At 45.4% G+C, this 17,931-nt stretch overlaps 1 protein-coding gene across 1 annotated transcript; it reads left to right on the forward strand.

The window, feature by feature from the left end:
- The first annotated feature begins 12,512 nt into the window (after nucleotides 1–12,512).
- On the forward strand, nucleotides 12,513–13,257 carry LOC100339337 (U1 small nuclear ribonucleoprotein C-like). The gene has a single exon (XM_051825153.2). The coding sequence runs from the start codon at nucleotides 12,534–12,536 to the stop codon at nucleotides 13,011–13,013; it is 480 nt and encodes a 159-aa protein (XP_051681113.2). The 5' UTR covers nucleotides 12,513–12,533; the 3' UTR covers nucleotides 13,014–13,257.
- The last annotated feature ends 4,674 nt before the right edge of the window (nucleotides 13,258–17,931 follow it).

Genomic DNA, 17,931 nt, shown 5'->3' on the forward strand with positions numbered 1-17,931 from the left:
AAAGAGCTGTAGGGCACTGAGGATTTGCAATTGGAGTTGCTTAAATTTCTCCTGGGTTACATGGCTCTTGCTAAGTCTTTGCACACCCCCCTCCACCCTAGAGGAATTGCAGGTCTCACTTTAAAACAACTTGACCTTAAACAGAAATGCTCTTCTTCACCTGTATTAACATCCTCAGGTGACGTGACATAGCACCACTAATTTGGTGAATTAAACACCAGAAATATTTTTGCTCACATCTCTAGAGGCCCAGAGGTTGAAATCATATTCCATGGGCCAGAATAGAGGTGGTAGCGTGGGGATGCTCCCTGGGCAGCTTTCTCTGGCAGCTGAAGGCACTGGGTACTTGGCTACTTCGTGCCAATTCCTGCCTCTGCAGTCACAAAGCTGTCTCTTCTGTGTCAAATATCCCCTGCCTTCTTCTTATAACATCTATTAGATAAGATAATCTGGGATAATCTATGTATCTCAAGATCCTCAACTTAACCATATCTGCAAATTCCCTTTCTCTATGTATTGTAGCATTTATAGGCTCCAGGGGTTAGAGCCCCATCATCTTTGGGACCCATTATTTAACATCCTACTGTACCTAGTAATAGTTTTCACATGATTTAAGTAATTTTCTGTTGTAGTTTTACACAGAAATAATAGATACTGAAGTAGGATAATGGTCATAATAATCACAATATATATTGTTTTAAAGGTTTACTTGTTATTTGAAAGGCAGAGTTACAGAGATATGGAAGGAATGAGGGAGAGAGAGGGAGGGAGATAGAGATAGAGATAGATAGAGATAGAGATGAGAGAGAGAGAGAGAGAAAGAGAGAGAAACTTCCATCCACTGGCTCACTCTCCAAATGACCACAAAGGCTGAGGCTGGACCAGACCAAAATCAGGAGCCTGGAACTCCATCTGAGTCTCCCAGAAGGGTACAGGGACCCAAGGACTTGGGCTGCCCTCCACTGCTTTCCCAGATGCATTAACACGGAGCTAGATTCAAAGTAGAGCAGCTAGGACTCAACAGACACCCATATGGGATCCCAGCACTGCAGGTAACCCACTGTGCCGCAATGCCAGCCCCATCATATTTTTACAATTCTGACAGCAGTGAGTTTTCCTGTGTTCTGGAAAGATGTTTCTTGTGGGAAGTTATTTGTACAGAGGTTATGAACTTTGGTGTCTGTGTGCACACATACTTGTGAAAAGTCCCAATGGATATATTTTTAATGGTACATTGGCCAAGGTACCATTGAAATACCTGTCTTAGAAATTTTGGAGAACAAGGTAAAGTGGGACATCCACTTCAACAAGAGGCAAAGTATGCATTCAGGTGATGTTCCCATGTCCTAGTTCCACAAAGATGATACTAAATGATATATCCTGGTGCTCAGATTCCCCTTAAGTACTCCCTGGTTCACCTCCACAAAGCAGTAAGCCTCAGTATCAGTGGCCCTACATGCTATAGGACCCATTCCCTGTTCTTCTTCGGGTTATTGCAACCTAGGTACTGGAGAGTACCACTTGGCCCTGAGTTTTGAGAATTCAGAGCCATTTATCCCATAAAGATCACATGTTCCAGAAAAAGACAGATTGTCCAAGAAATAGAAACAATAACCAAATGAAAGTGTTATTTGGGTAGGAAAGGCCTCTTATTAGCTTAGAAGCTCTGTTCCACTCCAGATAAGGCACGGCAGTGGTTATCTCCAGCACCCAGGCCCAAGACCAAGTATAAATGATCCATTCAAGTCACTCAGAGTCCATGTGCTAAAGGACTTCCAGATGTCCTCAGAGGCAGGCCCTGTGCTCCATAACCCGAGTCTCATCCGCCATATGGTGCTGATTTGGTTGTCGTGATAGAGCAATGTGGGATGAAACGCAGGCTGCCTTGCAAGTTCCAAGAGATTTGGAAAACTGTTTAAGCCCTCATCATTCATCAGGGTGGAAGTCCCCATGGCAAATACTTCCTGATATCAGTGGGATGGGATGCACAGGCACACTCTAAATTTGGAGGAACACACATTCTCATTTTCAGTGTCCTGAAATGACCCCAGGTATTTTTGGGGGATCCTAGCAACATTCTCAGTCCATGGCCAGAAGTTTGGGGGCTAACTTGCAGCTGTCAAACACAAAAGAGTGATCAGAACCGCCAGTGGCCGCTCATCCTTCAGGGTCTCTCTTCATTATGGAAAGACGCTTACTCCTTCCCTTGGGCATAGCCAATGGCCGCTCCCACTGCAGCCTTGCAGAGCCCCGTAGGGAATCAGAGAAGATTAGAATAAAATGGAGGCAATTATTAGAACATCTGTTTCAGCTCTCCTCTTTTCCAAGTAGGAAAACTGTCATTGAGAGGGTCATTCATCCTTGACTCCTGGCTTACAGTGAAAACCTCCAGATTCCTGGTACATTACCCATTCAACTCCTAGGGATGACCTCTCTGCCGTGGATGTCTTTTTCAGCAAGTTCCTCTTGGCATGAGGACAAAGGGAAGTACGTGTACTATAACGAAATGCTCACATCCTGTGCTGAAGGCTTCGCTGGGTTAGGCCTGGAGTCCACTGCATCTTATTCCATTTGCACTTCATCAACAGGATACTGCAGGCTTTGGGAGCTTAGCAGGGGCAGAAATCTATTTCTGGCCGGCGCCGCGGCTCACTAGGCTAATCCTCCGCCTGCAGCGCAGGCACCCCGGGTTCTAGTCCCGGTTGGGGTGCCAGATTCTGTCCCAGTTGCCCCTCTTCCAGGCCAGCTCTCTGCTGTGGCCTGGGAAGGCAGTGGAGGATGGCCCAAGTGCTTGGGTCCTGCACCCGCATGGGAGACCAGGAGGAAGCACCTGGCTCCTGGCTTCGGATTGGCGCAGTGCGCCGGCTGTAGCCGCCATTTGGGGGGGGGGGGTGAACTAACGGAAGGAAGACCTTTCTCTCTGTCTCTCTATCTCACTGTCTAACTCTGCCTGTCAAAAAATAACTAAATTAATTAATTAAAAAAGAAATCTATTTCTTGTAGTCTGCATCCTGGGCACTCCAAGATCAAGGTGCTGGCATTTGGCGTCTGGTGAGGGCTTTCTCGCTGGGTCCTCCTGTGGCACAAAGTGGGTGGGCAAGCTAGGCTTAGGTGATACAAAGGGTCTTAATCCCCTTGATGAAAAAGGGATACTCCTGGCTTAACCACCTCCTAATACTCTCACATTGGACACACCTGAATTTTGGAAGCACCGTTCAAATGGTATTTCAACTGTAACCAAAATCTTATCCGTTTTGCTAACTTTTCTTTCATGGTTGCTCTCATTGAATTTCGGTGTCACTTTTTCCAGGAGAGGAAAGCCAGAACAACATTAAAAAGGGACAAAAGACACAGTGAAAGGCCCCTTAGGAATACATTTCTTGAAATCATTTCTATAGAATCGATTCTGAAATTCAAACATGACACGTGCTAAGTTTACAGTCATGTGGACAGATACAAGACAGAATCACAGCTAGTATGCATAAACATGGAGATAAGATAACCAGAAAGAAATGAGGACATTGGCATCTTAAAATACAATGTTTTGGAAAATTTTAAGAACATACTGCGAATTAATCTTTACCCTGTTTTCCCATTTGCTCAGTTCTTAGCCATCAAAATCATGAAGTCAAGTTTGGATTCATCTGCCTGCCTGCAGTCTCTTAGTTACGCCAGCAGTGCAATTTTCACATCTCTACCGAACTGATGTCCTCTGTATATCGGTTGTCCCCTCCAAAAATCATCAATGGCTTCCTGTTGCCTGTTAAACGATGACCAAATTTTGTGTTACGGCACTCACAGCCCAGAAACAAAATTGGCAAGTAGGTTTCAATTAGTGCCACAACTCTGATGGATTTTTGTCCTCTCTCCCTGGAGCCTTGTGTTGAAAAAGGATCTAAAGCCACATCTGAATTCAATGATAAGGCATGTTGTGATTGATTAGGGATGCCTGCCATGACTTTAGGATCTGCCTGACAGGGCCCCTTCTCATCTATCATTCCATTGCTCTGTCTCTTTGCACTATCCCAGCTCTTTGCTCCACCAACTCTGAATTATCTTATGGATAATTGGCCAGTGGAGAGTAACAAAGTGCCACAATGTCTTCCTCGCTAGACTGTCAGATACTTAAGTACATCCAATCTTTTCCTCCTCCATTTTTTTGGAAAAGATTTATTTTTTTATTTTATTTGAAAGACAGAGTTACAGAGAGAGGCAGAGAGAGAGAAAAAGAGAGAGAGAGAGAGAGAGAGAGAGAATGAGAGAGGTCTTCCATCCGCTGGTTCACTCCAGATGGCCACAATAGCTGGAGCTGTGCCGATTCAAAGCCAGGAGCCAGGAGCTTCTTCCAGGTCTCCCACGTGAGTGCAGGGGCCCAAGGACTTGAACCATCTTCCACTGCTTTCCCAGGCCATACCAGAGAGCTGGATTGGAAGTGGAGCAGCTGGGACTAGAACTGGAGCCCATATGGAATACTGGCACTTCAGGCCAGCATGTTAACCCGCTGCGCCACAGCGTTGACCCCATCTTTTACTCCTCTTTAAAACTTGTGCTTCCACCCCCTCCCTGCCATGCCCATGGCTTCTCACTTAATTCAGTCTCTCACCAATTCTCACCTGGCCCATTTTCTACCCTCTTATCTGATCATCATTTTACTGTGTATCAGCCCCCTTGATGGCTTCCATTTTTATTTCTATAGCCTGGCTTAGAAGACCTCCATGCCTTTCTTTGCCAGTGATAACCTTTGCATCATTACCCCTGCCACACCTTCACATGCAACCACTGATTAAGGTCAACTTGAACTCCAAGCTCCTTGAAGCTGGAGTCCATGCCTCATTGATCTGTATTCCACACCACCTTATTGCATTGCTTGCAATACCATGACTATTAACCCAATGTTTGTTTAAACGAAAGGATTAATGAATGAACAAATCCCGAGGACCTGGCTTTCACCAGATATGTTCTGAGTGTGAGATGTGATAGAAGTAGGCTGGAATCTCAGAGGCTTGAGTGGGAGGGGGTGTAGAGAATTTTGGCCACACAAAGGCCCACTCACAAGGGTGAACTGAAGGTATTGGAAGGTTACCTGGCTTTGGAATACAGACCCTGCAAACCTGAGGAGCTTCGTTCATTCTCTGCAGACTTCTGCAAGGCCAGCTTCTTCCCTCCTTTTCTTTTTAAAAATTTATTTGAAAGAGAGTTACAGAGAGAGGCAGAGAGACATGGAGAGAGACAGATCTTCATCCACTAGTTCACTCCCTAAATTGCAACAATGGCTGGGGTTGGGTCAGGATCAAGTCAGGAGTCTGGAACTCCTTCTAGGTATTCCATGTGGGTGGCAGGGGCCCAAGCACTTGGGTCATCTTCCACTTCTTTCCCAGAGACATTAGCAGGGAGCTGGATCAGAAGTAGAGCAGCTGGGGCTTGAACTGATGGCCACATGGGATGTTGGTGCTGCAAGCCATGGCTCAGCTCACTGCACCACAATGCCGGTCCTGAGCTTCTTCCTTACAATCAGGTCAGGTCTTGGTTCCTGGCTCAAATGCACCTCTCCCAAACCATTCCATTTCCCCATTTATTTTCCTTAAGGCCCTTTTCACTTGTCTCCCTTATATTTTTGACTGCTTATGCATCTTCCATCCTTTCTTTTCTTTTCTTTTTGACAGGCAGAGTGGACAGAGAGAGAAAGACAGAGAGAAAGGTCTTCCTTTTTGCTGTTGGTTCACCCTTCAATGGCTGCCGCGGCTGGTGCGCTGTGGCCGGCGCACCACGCTGATCCGATGGTAGGAGCCAGGTGCTTCTCCTGGTCTCCCATGGGGTGCAGGGCCCAAGCACTTGGGCCATCCTCCACTGCACTCCCTGGCCACAGCAGAGAGCTGGCCTCTTCCATCCTTTCTAATAGTAAACAGGTGGCACAAGAGCTTCAGTTTTTATTTATTTATTTTTGACAGGCAGAGTTAGATAGTGAGAGAGAGAGAGAGAGAGAGAGACAGAGAGAAAGGTCTTCCTTCCTCTGGTTCACACCCCAAATGGCCGCTATTGCTGGCGCTGTGTTGATCCAAAGCCAGGAACCAGGTGCTTCTTCCTGGTCTCCCATGCAGGTGCAGGGCCCAAGCACCTGGACCATCCTCCACTGCCTTCCTGGGCCACAGCAGAGAGCTGGATTGGAAGAGGAGCAATCGGGACTAGAACCCGGCACCCATATGGGATGCCAGCGCTGCAGGCAGAGAATTATGCAAGTGAGCCACGGCACTGGCCCCGGTTTTTAATTTTGGTAACTGCAATATCCCTAAGTCCCAGAACAGTGTCTGGGCACTATTGTCCTTATTGGATAATTGAACTAATGACTTCTTGGTGCTGGTGCCTATTCAGATAAGAGAGAGGTGGTGGCTGAAAACTTGAGAACAGGTGAAAAGAGAACGGTAACTAAGTGAATTAGTCAATGTACTCTCGATCCTAACCTTGGGGAAAAGGGCTGGAAGTTGCTAAGTTAATCACCTACCTTTCTAGGATATGGGGAAGGCTGAGGCTTGGGATGCTTTGAAGAAAAAGCAATGAGATGGGGCCGGCCCTGTGGTGTAGTAGGTTAAGCCTCCACCTGCAGTGCCAGCATCCCGCATGAGCACCAGTTTGTGTTCTGGCTGCTCCTTTTCCCATCCAGCTCTCCGCTATGGCCTGGGAAAGTAGTAGAAGATGGCCCATGTGCTTGGGCCCCTGCAACCACATGAGAGACCCTGACGAAACTCCCAGTTCCTGGCTTTGGATTGGCCCAGCTCCAGCCCTTGCAACCATTTGGGGAGTGAACCAGCAGATGAAGACCTTTCTCTGTCTGTAACTCTGCCTCTCAAATACATAAATAAAAGCTTTAAAAAAGAAAGCAATAAGAGAGAGAGAGGGAGAGAAAGAGGGAGAGAGAGAGGGGGAGAGAGAGAGAGAGAGAGAATTCTGGTGGGTAAGTGAGCACATGAGCTAGAGCCTGCTCCAGGGGTACTAGCCCCTGGATCCAGTTGGCAGTCCAGGGGAATTCTAGGGATGGATCCTTGATCTGGGAGGGTGACTTGGTCCCCAAACCATGAGACAGATGAGGGAATTCTGAAGTGGGTGACACTGTGGCACACGTCCTGATGTTGTGGGTTTTAAGGAACTTAAGGAGTAAAGAACCCTACATCCACAAAAAGAGCCATGCACTTTCTAAGTTGGACACTTGGGGAAAGCTAAGGAAAAAGTCACAAGGGAATGAGGTCCAGAGAAGGAAGCCAGTAGTTGTTGAAGGCCTGTTAAGTGTCAGTCATTGGGTTGGTTACTTTCATGAGCCCTCGTTTGTTCCTACTCAACTTATCCCAAGTAGGTCTCAGAAAAAACTAAGGAAACCCTTGAAAGTTACACAACAGAGAAGTCAGAGTTTAAATCTCAAGCCAGATGATCCCCAAGTCCATGCATTTTTCTATCTGACAACAGTAGGTTGCTATCTTGTGGTGGTTCCTAATCCTTTTTCTTCTAGGATATATGTGTGACAGATTACCACACAGGACCACCTCATATGATCATCAGTTATTTTGAAATGTCACCTGAAGCTCTTCCTCTTTTTTCTTCACTCAATAAGATATTTAAAAATATTTCTGACTATTAATGTACCGTCCATCTTTGCCAGTAGCATACAAGTGACAGATTGCGAGTATGATGTTATGGGAATAGCTTTAAGTTGGTATTGAAAAAAAACCCCTTAACAATGATTAGATTTCTAATCTGCAATAAAATTGGCTGTGATGCACCAGGCTGTAAATGGGACGGACATTTAATTGTTCAGATCTTCTTGGGTCATCCTACTTGGTTTGGAGTTACATTTTCAGAAGGAGCTGGGAAAATGTACTGTCATTAAAATCCATTTTTAAAAGGGGCACAGAAAAAAAGGGACATTTATCTGAATTTGGAACTCAGCCTGACAAAGTTATTGCTCTGGATCAATAAGTGGGAAATTGGCTGGACTGAATCCACAATTTGGGATATTACTAAGGAAAAGCTCCTTTTTGTTAAATTGGAATGCCCTGTAGACTTAGCACAAAAGTCAGGATTAGTTTTGATTTAAAATTATAAAATCAGACTGATTTTGACTGTCTATTAACTCTAGATGACTTGAATTGCCTTTTGAATTCTATAGACAAGATTCTAGGTATTTGTTGGTTTCACAGATAGTTAAAAAAAAAAACACGATCATTAGGACTGCCATAAAAATCTCACAAGTTGGGTGACTGACTTCAAATGACAGGAAGTGTGTGCTGTCATAGTTATGCTGGCTATTAATTAGTCCAACATCAAGCTGTCTGCAGGGCTCTGCTCATTCTGAAGGTTCTGGGGGGGAACGCTTCTTTGCATCTTCCTCCTTGAGTTGGTTGCTGACATTTTTTAAAAAGATTTATTTATTTATTTGAAAGTCAGAGTTACACAGAGAGAAGGAGAGGCAGAAAGAGAGAGAGGTCTTCCATCTGCTGGTTCACTCCCCAGTTGGCAACAACGGCTGGAGCTGTGCCAATCCGAAGCCAGGAGCCAGGAGCTTCCTCCAGGTCTCCCACGTGGGTGCAGAGGTCCAAGGACTTGGGCCATCTTCCACTGCTGTCCCAGACCACAGCAGAGAGCTGGATCAGAAGTGGAGCAGCCAGGACATGAACCGGCACCCACATGGAATGCTGGCACTGTAGGCAGTGGCTGTACCCACTATGCCACAGCACCAGCCCTGACCACTGACATTCTTTGTCTTGTGATCTCCTGACTCCAATCTTCACCACGGTCCTTACATGGCATTGCCCTCTATGTCTGTCTCTTGAAGTAAACATTTGTCCTAGAGGCAGAGACACACACGAACAGACAGATACAGAATTCACTCCCTAAATGCCCATAATATCTGAGCTGAACCAGACTAGGAACTCAATCTTGGTCTCCCATATGGGTGACAGGGACCTAACTACTTGAGACACAATCTGTTGCTTCCAGGGGAGTGCATTAGCAGAGAGCTGGACCCAGGTGCTGGAGCTGGGAATTTAACCCAGGGATTTGAATGTGGAATATTGGCTTCTTATCTGGCGTCTTCACCACTAGGCCAAATGGCCACTGTGTCTTTTACACAGACACTTGTCACTTTGGATTTAGGACCCACTTAGGAAGTGAAGGGCGATTTCATCTCAAGATTCTTGAGATAATTGCATCTTTAAGGACTCTTGTTCCAAATTAAGTCATCTTCACTAGAGATAAGGAGGTGGACATATATTTTTAAAAGCCACTGTTACAACCACTAGGGTCCTATTTTAACATGTAGAGGACAATGTAGAAATGGCAAAGGACAGACTTATTAGACAGAATTGTACAGAAAACACCTTCTTTTTTGCAATGAAGTGTGATCTAAAGCAGAGACCAGGTGACACAAATGGGCATCACGACAAACACAGTGACTATCGACATCAGGAAGTGCATATCTTCTGGGAGCTTCTTACGGATAGGCTTGGGAGAAATGTGAGAAAGACTTGACTTCCAGGCAAAGAACAAGTGAATAAAATGGTTACATAGCAGACAATGTTAGCTCCCAACCCCAGACACTTTCCCAACTCCAGCCTGACTATACAACCCGTACAATCAGAGTTTGAGGAAGCCCTTCCAATAAATAATCAGGAAAAAGAGTAATGTTTCACCAAAAATTGTCTTTCAGGCTCTCCTAGAGAAAATAGATACCTTCAACTGACCCAAGTAGCTATCTGGAGCCAGTCATGACCACAGTCAGGACAACTGAGTGTGCACAAATGTCCGAGAATTGATTTTGCTGTAATGTTAATACTAAGATCTTCACCCAGGAGGAACTTAAGTCTTATTACCATCCCATAAGCAATGTTATTTCTAAACTGCGCCTGTGTAAGCTTGTGCCCACTTGTGCTTGTGATGACAAGTGCTTCCCGTCTTGCATATTCATTTTCCTGTAGATAAAAGACACCCACTCTCCTTTGCTAGGAGATCCAGAGCTTTGGAAACGATTCCCTGTGGTCTCCTTATTTGTGTAAATAAATTACTTTGTGTGGCAACTACTTTTGGTGGAAGCTTTGATTTCTGCTCACCAAGAAGTGGACCCACAACTTGGGTGGTAACAAGTCCATGGTGGCAGCTGGAAAAACCGTGACATGTTTTCCTGGTCACATGCAGAAGTGACGAGAGGCTCTGGATTGTCAATATTTCATATGAGAAAAAGAAATCCATCCTTGTTTAAGCCAGCATGTGTCAGAAGTTCTGGTTCTTGTAGTTGAAAGTATTCCTCGCTGATAGGGTTGTTTTGCTAGAAGAATCCAAGCCCTTCTCCCAAACAAGAACAATCTTAACTACTTCCCAGGCTCCAGGCTTGGAACATGAGCAACGAAAGTATGAAAGCACTTGGGATGTTTGGCACTGGCTTTGCTGATCTCTTGTAACCCTTCTCACCTCAAGGTACCGGTCAGTTGTTCACCATGGGAGCTTGTATGGTGAACTATTTGTAATTAAGGGAGGCTGACCATACTGAAGCTGGCCAGTCAGCTCTGCTTATTGCATCTGCTTTCATTATCCTACTAGTATTTTAGGTAACCGACAGCTTAAGGGAGGTGACCATAATGCAGAGATATACCTAGGAAGAACATTACCTGAGGATGCACCATAGTCTCGGGAGTGACCCTCATGTTTTGTGAGCAATCCATCTCTCAGGGCGCAATCACATTTACCCAATATTTATGTCAGCCTGTACACCAGTCCTTTCCACTAAGTCCTTCTGCCTTTCATATTTTGTATTCATATGCATGGTTTACACAAATGTGTGTTTTTAATTACAAGCAATACACAAACATCTTTCTCATTGTAAAAAATAATCAGTGATACAGATAAAATGAAGAATGTCATTGGTCATCCTACCCCCATTCCTAGCAACCAGAGATACAGTTTTATTTATTTATTTTTAAAGATTTATTTATTTGAAAGAGTTACACGGAGAGAAGGGGAGGCAGAAAGAAAGAGAGAGGTCTTCCATCCACTGGTTCACTCCCCAACTGGCCGTGATGGCTGGAGCTATGCCTATCTGAAGCCAGTTGCCAGGAGCTTCTTCTGGGTCTCCCACATGAGAGAAGCAGTCAAAGGACTTGGGCCATCTTCTACTGCCTTCCCAGGCCATAGCAGAGAGCCATACCAGAAGTGGAACAGCCAGGACTCAAACTGGCACCCATATAGGATGCCGGCATTGCAGGCGGCATACCCGCTATACCACAGCGCCAGCCCCCAGAGATACTGATTTATAAGGCTCTGGATACCTGCTAGGTTAGGATTTACATATTTATTTATTTATTTATTTAATTTTTTTTTTGGACAGGCAGAGTGGGCAGTGAGAGAGAGAGACAGAGAGAAAGGTCTTCCTTTGCCGTTGGTTCACTCTCCAATGGCTGCCACGGCTGGTGCGCTGATCCGAAGGCAGGAGCCAGGTGTGTATCCTGGTCTCCCATGGGATGCAGGGCCCAAGGAGTTGGGCCATCCTCCACTGCACTCCTGAGCCATAGCAGAGAGCTGGCCTGGAAGAGGGGCAACCAGGACAGAATCCGGCACCCCGACCGGGACTAGAACCCGGTGTGCTGGCGCCGCAAGGCGGAGGATTAACCTAGTGAGCCGCGGCACTGGCCGGATTTATGTATTTATAAAGTGCATGTCTGAAGAAATTTGTAGTTCTATTTTTAGCTGTTTCCATGTATGCACTAAACTTACATGCTGTCATATAGTGAGTGGTAGGCAATCTTGATTTCTTGAAAATAATAATTTAATGTCTTCAGTTTCCATATCCATACCATGAATTCTTGCTATATTTTTAAACAGATAAATGGTATTAGCTAATGTGCTGGTTTTAAAATTTGCCCACAAATTTTTCTCTATTTCCCTTTTCAAGAGGTGGAAATTCATTCCTGTTTTCTTAGTATTGGTTAGATTTATTGACTGTCTTCTAATGAATAGAAGGGTATGGCAGTCCCTCCTTATTTCAGGGTTAACATTCCGTGACTTCCAGTGGGCAATACTAAACCCTACAATTTAATGCCTTTTCCATCTTAACTAAGCACTTACATAGCACACTGCAGTAGCAACTTCTGCAGTTCAAGATGCAACAGCAAAACTAGCACAAATTTCTTCTTCCTTCCCACAAATTCAAGCATAGAAAATTCATTCTTACCATAGATCTTGGCGACCTCAGCATACGATTTTTTTACATCTTTCCTTAAGTGGATAACTTGCATCTTTTCGCATAAAGGAAGCACTTTCCAGCTTCTCTTTGGCATTTCTGAAGGGTTGGCATCACTACTCTCGTGCTTAATTAAATAATATTAACAAGTTCATCACACATCCCAGTTCAAAGTATAAAGCCAAAGTTGAAAAAAATTCCCTAGCCCAATGCAAATTAAGTACCCCTCAAAACTGCACATTTCCCTCCTAGTTTGATTCATAATTTAAAATATATATACAAGGGGAATGGAGTGGCCAACGGCCTGCAGTGCAACATGCCCAAGTTTTACTGTGACTGCTGCGATACGTACCTCACCCATGACTCCCCATCTGTGAGAAAGACGCACTGCAGTGGTAGGAAACACAAAGAGAATGTGAAAGACTACTATCAGAAGTGGATGGAAGAGCAGGCTCAGAGCCTGATCCACAAAACAACAGCTGCATTTCAACAAGGAAAGATACCGCCTGCTCCATTCTTTGCCCCTCCTCCTGCAGGAGCGATGATCCCACCTCCCCCCAGTCTCCCGGGTCCTCCTCGCCCTGGTATGATGCCTGCACCTCATATGGGAGTCCCTCCCATGATGCCAATGCTGGGCCCTCCTCCTCCTGGGATGATGCCAGTGGGACCTGCTCCTGGAATGAGGCCACCCATGGGAGGCCATATGCCAATGATGCCGGGGCCCCCAATGATGATACCTCCTGCCCGTCCCATGATGGTGCCCACTCGTCCAGGAATGACTCGGCTGGACAGATAAGGAGAGAGGGGAGGCCTCTTCCTAGCAGTTCTGTATCGCTTGTTCTGCTTCACCAGGAGATCATGGTGCTGTGACTCTGGGTGTTTTCTAACAGCATGACAAAGAAGACTTGCTCCCCCTTCTTATCAAAGAAAGAATAGTTTTGGGGGAAGTGGGATTTCGAAAAGTGCAGTTTTCATTTGTATTGTGAAATGTGAGAATAAAATTGTCAACTCTTTTAGTTAAAAAAGGTGTTTCTTTTTTCTTCCCCTTTGTATTCTTTCTGTATTATAAAGAGATGAAACCTTCTATATATATATATTTTTTGTATATCTATATATATACAAAATGACCTTAAAGTATTGATAATTTAGGGAGCAGGTATTGTGGTATAGCAGTTTAAGCCATGGCTAGGGACTCTTGCATCCCACATTGAAGTGGTGGTTCGAGTCCCAGCCACTGTGCTTCTACGCCAGCTTCCTGGTGCCTGGGAAGCAACAAATGTTGGCTTGAGTACTTGAGTTCCTGTCAGCCTTGTGGGAGACCTGAACTGAGTTCCTGGCTCCTGGTTTCACTTTGACCCAGTCCTGGCTGTTGTGGCTATTTGCGAAGTGCACCAGTAGATCAAAGAATCTTTCTCTCTCTCTCCACTCTGCCTTTCTTATAAATCAATCAATCTTAAAAAAAATTTGGTAAGTTGGGGCTGGTGCTGTGGCACAGTGGGTTAACACCCTGGCCTGAAGTGCTGGCATCCTATGTGGGGGCCGGATCTAGTTCCAGCTGCTCCACTTCCAATCCAGCTCTCTGCTATGGACTGGGAAAGCAGTGGAAGATGGCCCAAGTCCTTGGGCCCCTGCACCTACATGGGAGACCTGGAAGAAGCTCCTGGCTCCTGCTTCGGATTGGTGCAGCTCTGGCTGCTGCAGCCAACTGGGGAGTGAACTATTGGATGGAAGACCTCTCTCTCTGTCTCTGCCTCTCCTCTCTCTGTGTAACTCTGACTTTCAAATAAATAAATAAATCTTTAAAAAATTTTGATAACTAGTGTAGAATTCACTGCCTTGATGATACATGCTGTAGAATTTTTTAAAGAACAGACAGCTCTCTGGCCCTGGTAATCTGCTTATCTGATTCAATGTCACGTACTCAACATTGACTGGGCCAAAAAGCCCTTTCATTTTCTCTGGTTCTAGTGTTCTGCTTGAAGTAACTTCAGGAACTCAATTGAGAATGATATGAATCCTCTGACAATAAGACTAAGAAGAGGGTCCAGCGCCATGGCTCACTTGGTTAATCCTCTGCCTGCAGTGCTGGCATCCCATATGGGCGCCGGGTTCTAGTCCTGGTTGGGGCACCAGTTCTGTTCTGGTTGCTCCTCTTCCAGTCCAGCTCTCTGCTGTGGCCTGGGAAGGCAGTGGAGGATGGTCCAAATGCTTGGGCCCCTGCATCTGCATGGGAGACCAGGAGGAAGCACCTGGCTCCTGGCTTTGGATTGGCATTTGGGGCGTGAACCAATGGAAGGAAGACCTTTCTCTCTCTCTCTCTCTCTCTCTCTCTCTCTCTCTCTCTCTGTCTGTCTCTCCCTCTCCCTCTCCCTCTCTCTCTCTCGCTGTCTATAACTCTACCTGTCAAATAAATAAAAAACTAAAAAAAAAAAAAAAAAAACTAAAAAAGAAAGACTAAGAAGATTAGCTTTGTAGAGAATCCTAGATTTCCCAAATAGTAAATCTGGTGTTGAGTACTTACATTGCACACACTTGATCTTAGCCAAAAGGCCGAGAAGCGATTGAGTACTTACATTATGAATTACATTGTGAATTACACAATGTAAGTTGTGTCACAATGCAAGGTTCAAGATAATCGATTACCTCATGGTCCTTAAGAGGAAGAATAAATGCTTCCAGGAGTCAAAGTTGATTTTGAATGAAGACAGAGCAGAACAAGTTGACAATAATTTGAAAATTTTCCCACATCTAGAACGGAATGACTTTTAGATCAGACCTGGACTCACCGAGTTGATAAGCAGGTAATATGATCTTTCGTACCACAGTTAATAGAGAGTCTTTGTCCAGGGCAGGCTTACAGCTTGACCCAGCTAGAGCAGTGTGTCAGGAGGGGGCACTTCAAAGATGAACCACTCTCTGCAAACTCACTGCCAAAGCAAAGTGCAGTCATCCTTTCTATTTGCGGAGCGCGTCATTGACACAAACACTGCAGACCTCTGCCTCCTGCTCATTTCACCAAGGGTCCAAGTCCGTTAGCACACTGAAGATGAAAGGGATAAACTGCAACCAGCCAAACAAAGATGTTGGCAGATTCATAGGCCATTCAGCACACACATGAAACTACTAAAATAACAATCACCAATAATTCCTGTAGAAAGGTAGCCTGGTCAGCATCTCAGAGGGCAGGCAGTGCTGCAAGAGGTTAGGGTGGAGTTCAAGGTTATGGTGGAGCTTAGATAATCCCAGATAGGGTGAATTAAAAGAATGTGTCTCCTATTTTTTTTTTTTCTGTTGTTGGCATAAGTGACTCAATATGTGAGCTTGCCTCTTTTGCATAAGAGTGTATTTCCTGCAGGTGCCGCGGCTCAATAGGCTAATCCTCCACCTAGCGGTGCCGGCATACCGGGTTCTAGTCCCGGTCAAGGCGCCGGATTCTGTCCCGGTTGCCCCTCTTCCAGGCCAGCTCTCTGCTGTGGCCTGGGAAGGCAGTGGAGGATGGCCCAAGTGCTTGGGTCCTGCACCCGCATGGGAGACCAGGAGAAGCACCTGGCTTCTGGCTTCGGATCAGTGCGGTGGGCTGGCCGCAGCGCGCCAGCAGCAGCGGCCATTGGAGGGTGAAACAACGGCAAAAGAAAGACTTTTCTCTCTGTCTCTCTCTCTCACTGTCCACTCTGCCTGTCAAAAAATAAAAAAAAAAGGAGTGTATTTCCCTCCCTGTTAATCATGAGATACATAGAATTGTGCAACTTGACATGAGAATAAAATATAGAAAATGCACACCCACTGTAGGTTGTCTTGTATCAAAGATGCTAAATACTGGGCCACAGCAGATTCCAGTCCCATCAACAATCCCTGTGACAGTGGCCACGGTTTCACTGCTCCCTTTGATCAGATCTTGGTGACCCACATCTGCAGAAAACAGTCAAGCTGATCATATTAGAAGATTCATCCATAAAAATTCTTGCTGTAGTCATGAGAAGTGCATTAACGAACTTAGTGTTCTGAGAGCGACTATACCCAATGAGAGAATCCAATCACCAAAAGTAGGCTTAGAGCTAACACTGCTAATCTCTTCTGTGGTATGGCAGAGATGAAACCTTGCAAAGTTCCGCCTGTGGTTCCTCCAACATCATACCAAAAGGACAGCAAAGAGAAAGCAGATTGAATGTCCATCAACATGAGATGAGTTACATAAATGATGGTAACGTTTGTGCAGTGGAATCAAGAACAATCATCACAAGCACAAGAAAACTCTATGTACTCAAGTGGAGAACTTGTCAATAATTGTCAATGTTGTGAAACCCAAAAGACAGGTTTGGAAACACTGTGCCTTCCAACTCTTCCCCACCTCTTCCCATGTAGCATGTGCTGGCAACCGTGAGTTAAAAGGGCCTGGGTGAATGAACACAGATTTGCTCCACCTTCAAAAGGTATCTGGAATTCAACTTACTCTTACCACCCTCTCATCATTGCCAGCCAGGTGCAAGCCACACTCATCATCACAGTGAAAGAGCCTTCCCAGGGGTCACTGCTTCCGTCTTTGCCTCTCAGCTGTCCATGGTCAACACAGCAGTCAGGGTGTTCCTCTTCCTCCTCTTCTTCTTCTTCTTCTTTTTTTTTATTTGACAGGTAGAGTTGTAGACAGTGAGAGAGAGAGACAGAGAGAAAGGTCTTCCTTCCATTGGTTCACTCCCCAATTGGCTGCTACGGCCAGGCGCTGCGGAGATCTGAAGTCAGGAGCCAGGTGCTTCCTCCTGGTCTCCCATGTGGGTGCAGGGCCTAAGCACTTGGGCCATCCTCCACTGCACTCCCGGGAGAGCTGGACTGGAAGAGCAGCAACCGAGACTAGAACCTGGCTTTTATACAGGATGCCAGCGCCACAGGCAGAGGATTAACCAAGTGACCCACGGTGCCAGCCCCAGGGTGTTCTTAAAACACAAGTCGGATTCTGTCCCCTTGTGCCTTCCAAAATCTTGCCATCTTCTTCATAGAAGCCAGCACCCATAGGTGACTTACAATACTTCCTCTTGTCCCTATGCTCATTCCAATCTCTCTGCTCCAGCCTCACAAGTGTTCAAAGTATCCCTCCAACGTGCTAGGTGTGTTCTTTCTTCTGGAGTTTTGACCTTTTTGAAAGGCAAGCAGCTGTGTCCTTTCCAAATGACTTTTCTCAAGATATCTGCAGAGTCAGCTCCTCCAGTGCCTTCAAGTGTTGACTCAAAAGCTGTCTTTCTTTTCTGAGAAAGACAGTCCTCAACTTACTGTGTATCCTGCGTCAACTTTTCACAATGGTAGGAAAACAATACAGGTTCAAAAGAAACTGTACTGCAACCTTTGGATTTGGATCTTCTTCCCAGGATGGCACTATGTGGTCCCCTTCTCTCTCATGCTGCAGCCAAACCCACACTCTCGAGGAGAAATAACTCATAACTCACAGTGCACCATGTCGCTGGGCAAGAGTGTGCAGCAGCTGATATGAATTCAGTGCATTTCAAACTCACTTTCTTGTTGATCTATGATGGGTTTATCAGGCTGCAACTCTGTGGTAACAAGACAATCCGTGTGGGAGCACTTCAAGATGTTCATGGAGAAATGGAATTAAAAGATAACTTTCTTTTGGTGCAAATTTTAAAAAAACTCCACGCATGATTTTTTTTTCGCAGTAGACATTTCCATGCTCTTTTTAAAGGCTTATATTTCAAATGATCCAACAT

This window comes from Oryctolagus cuniculus, chromosome 17 (assembly GCF_964237555.1).
Source record: "Oryctolagus cuniculus chromosome 17, mOryCun1.1, whole genome shotgun sequence".
NCBI classification, from domain to species: domain Eukaryota; kingdom Metazoa; phylum Chordata; class Mammalia; order Lagomorpha; family Leporidae; genus Oryctolagus; species Oryctolagus cuniculus.

Coding starts and splice junctions, on each gene's coding strand:
- LOC100339337 (XM_051825153.2), top strand. CDS start 12,534: ATGCCCAAGTTTTACTGTGACTGCTGCGATACGTACCTCACCCATGAC.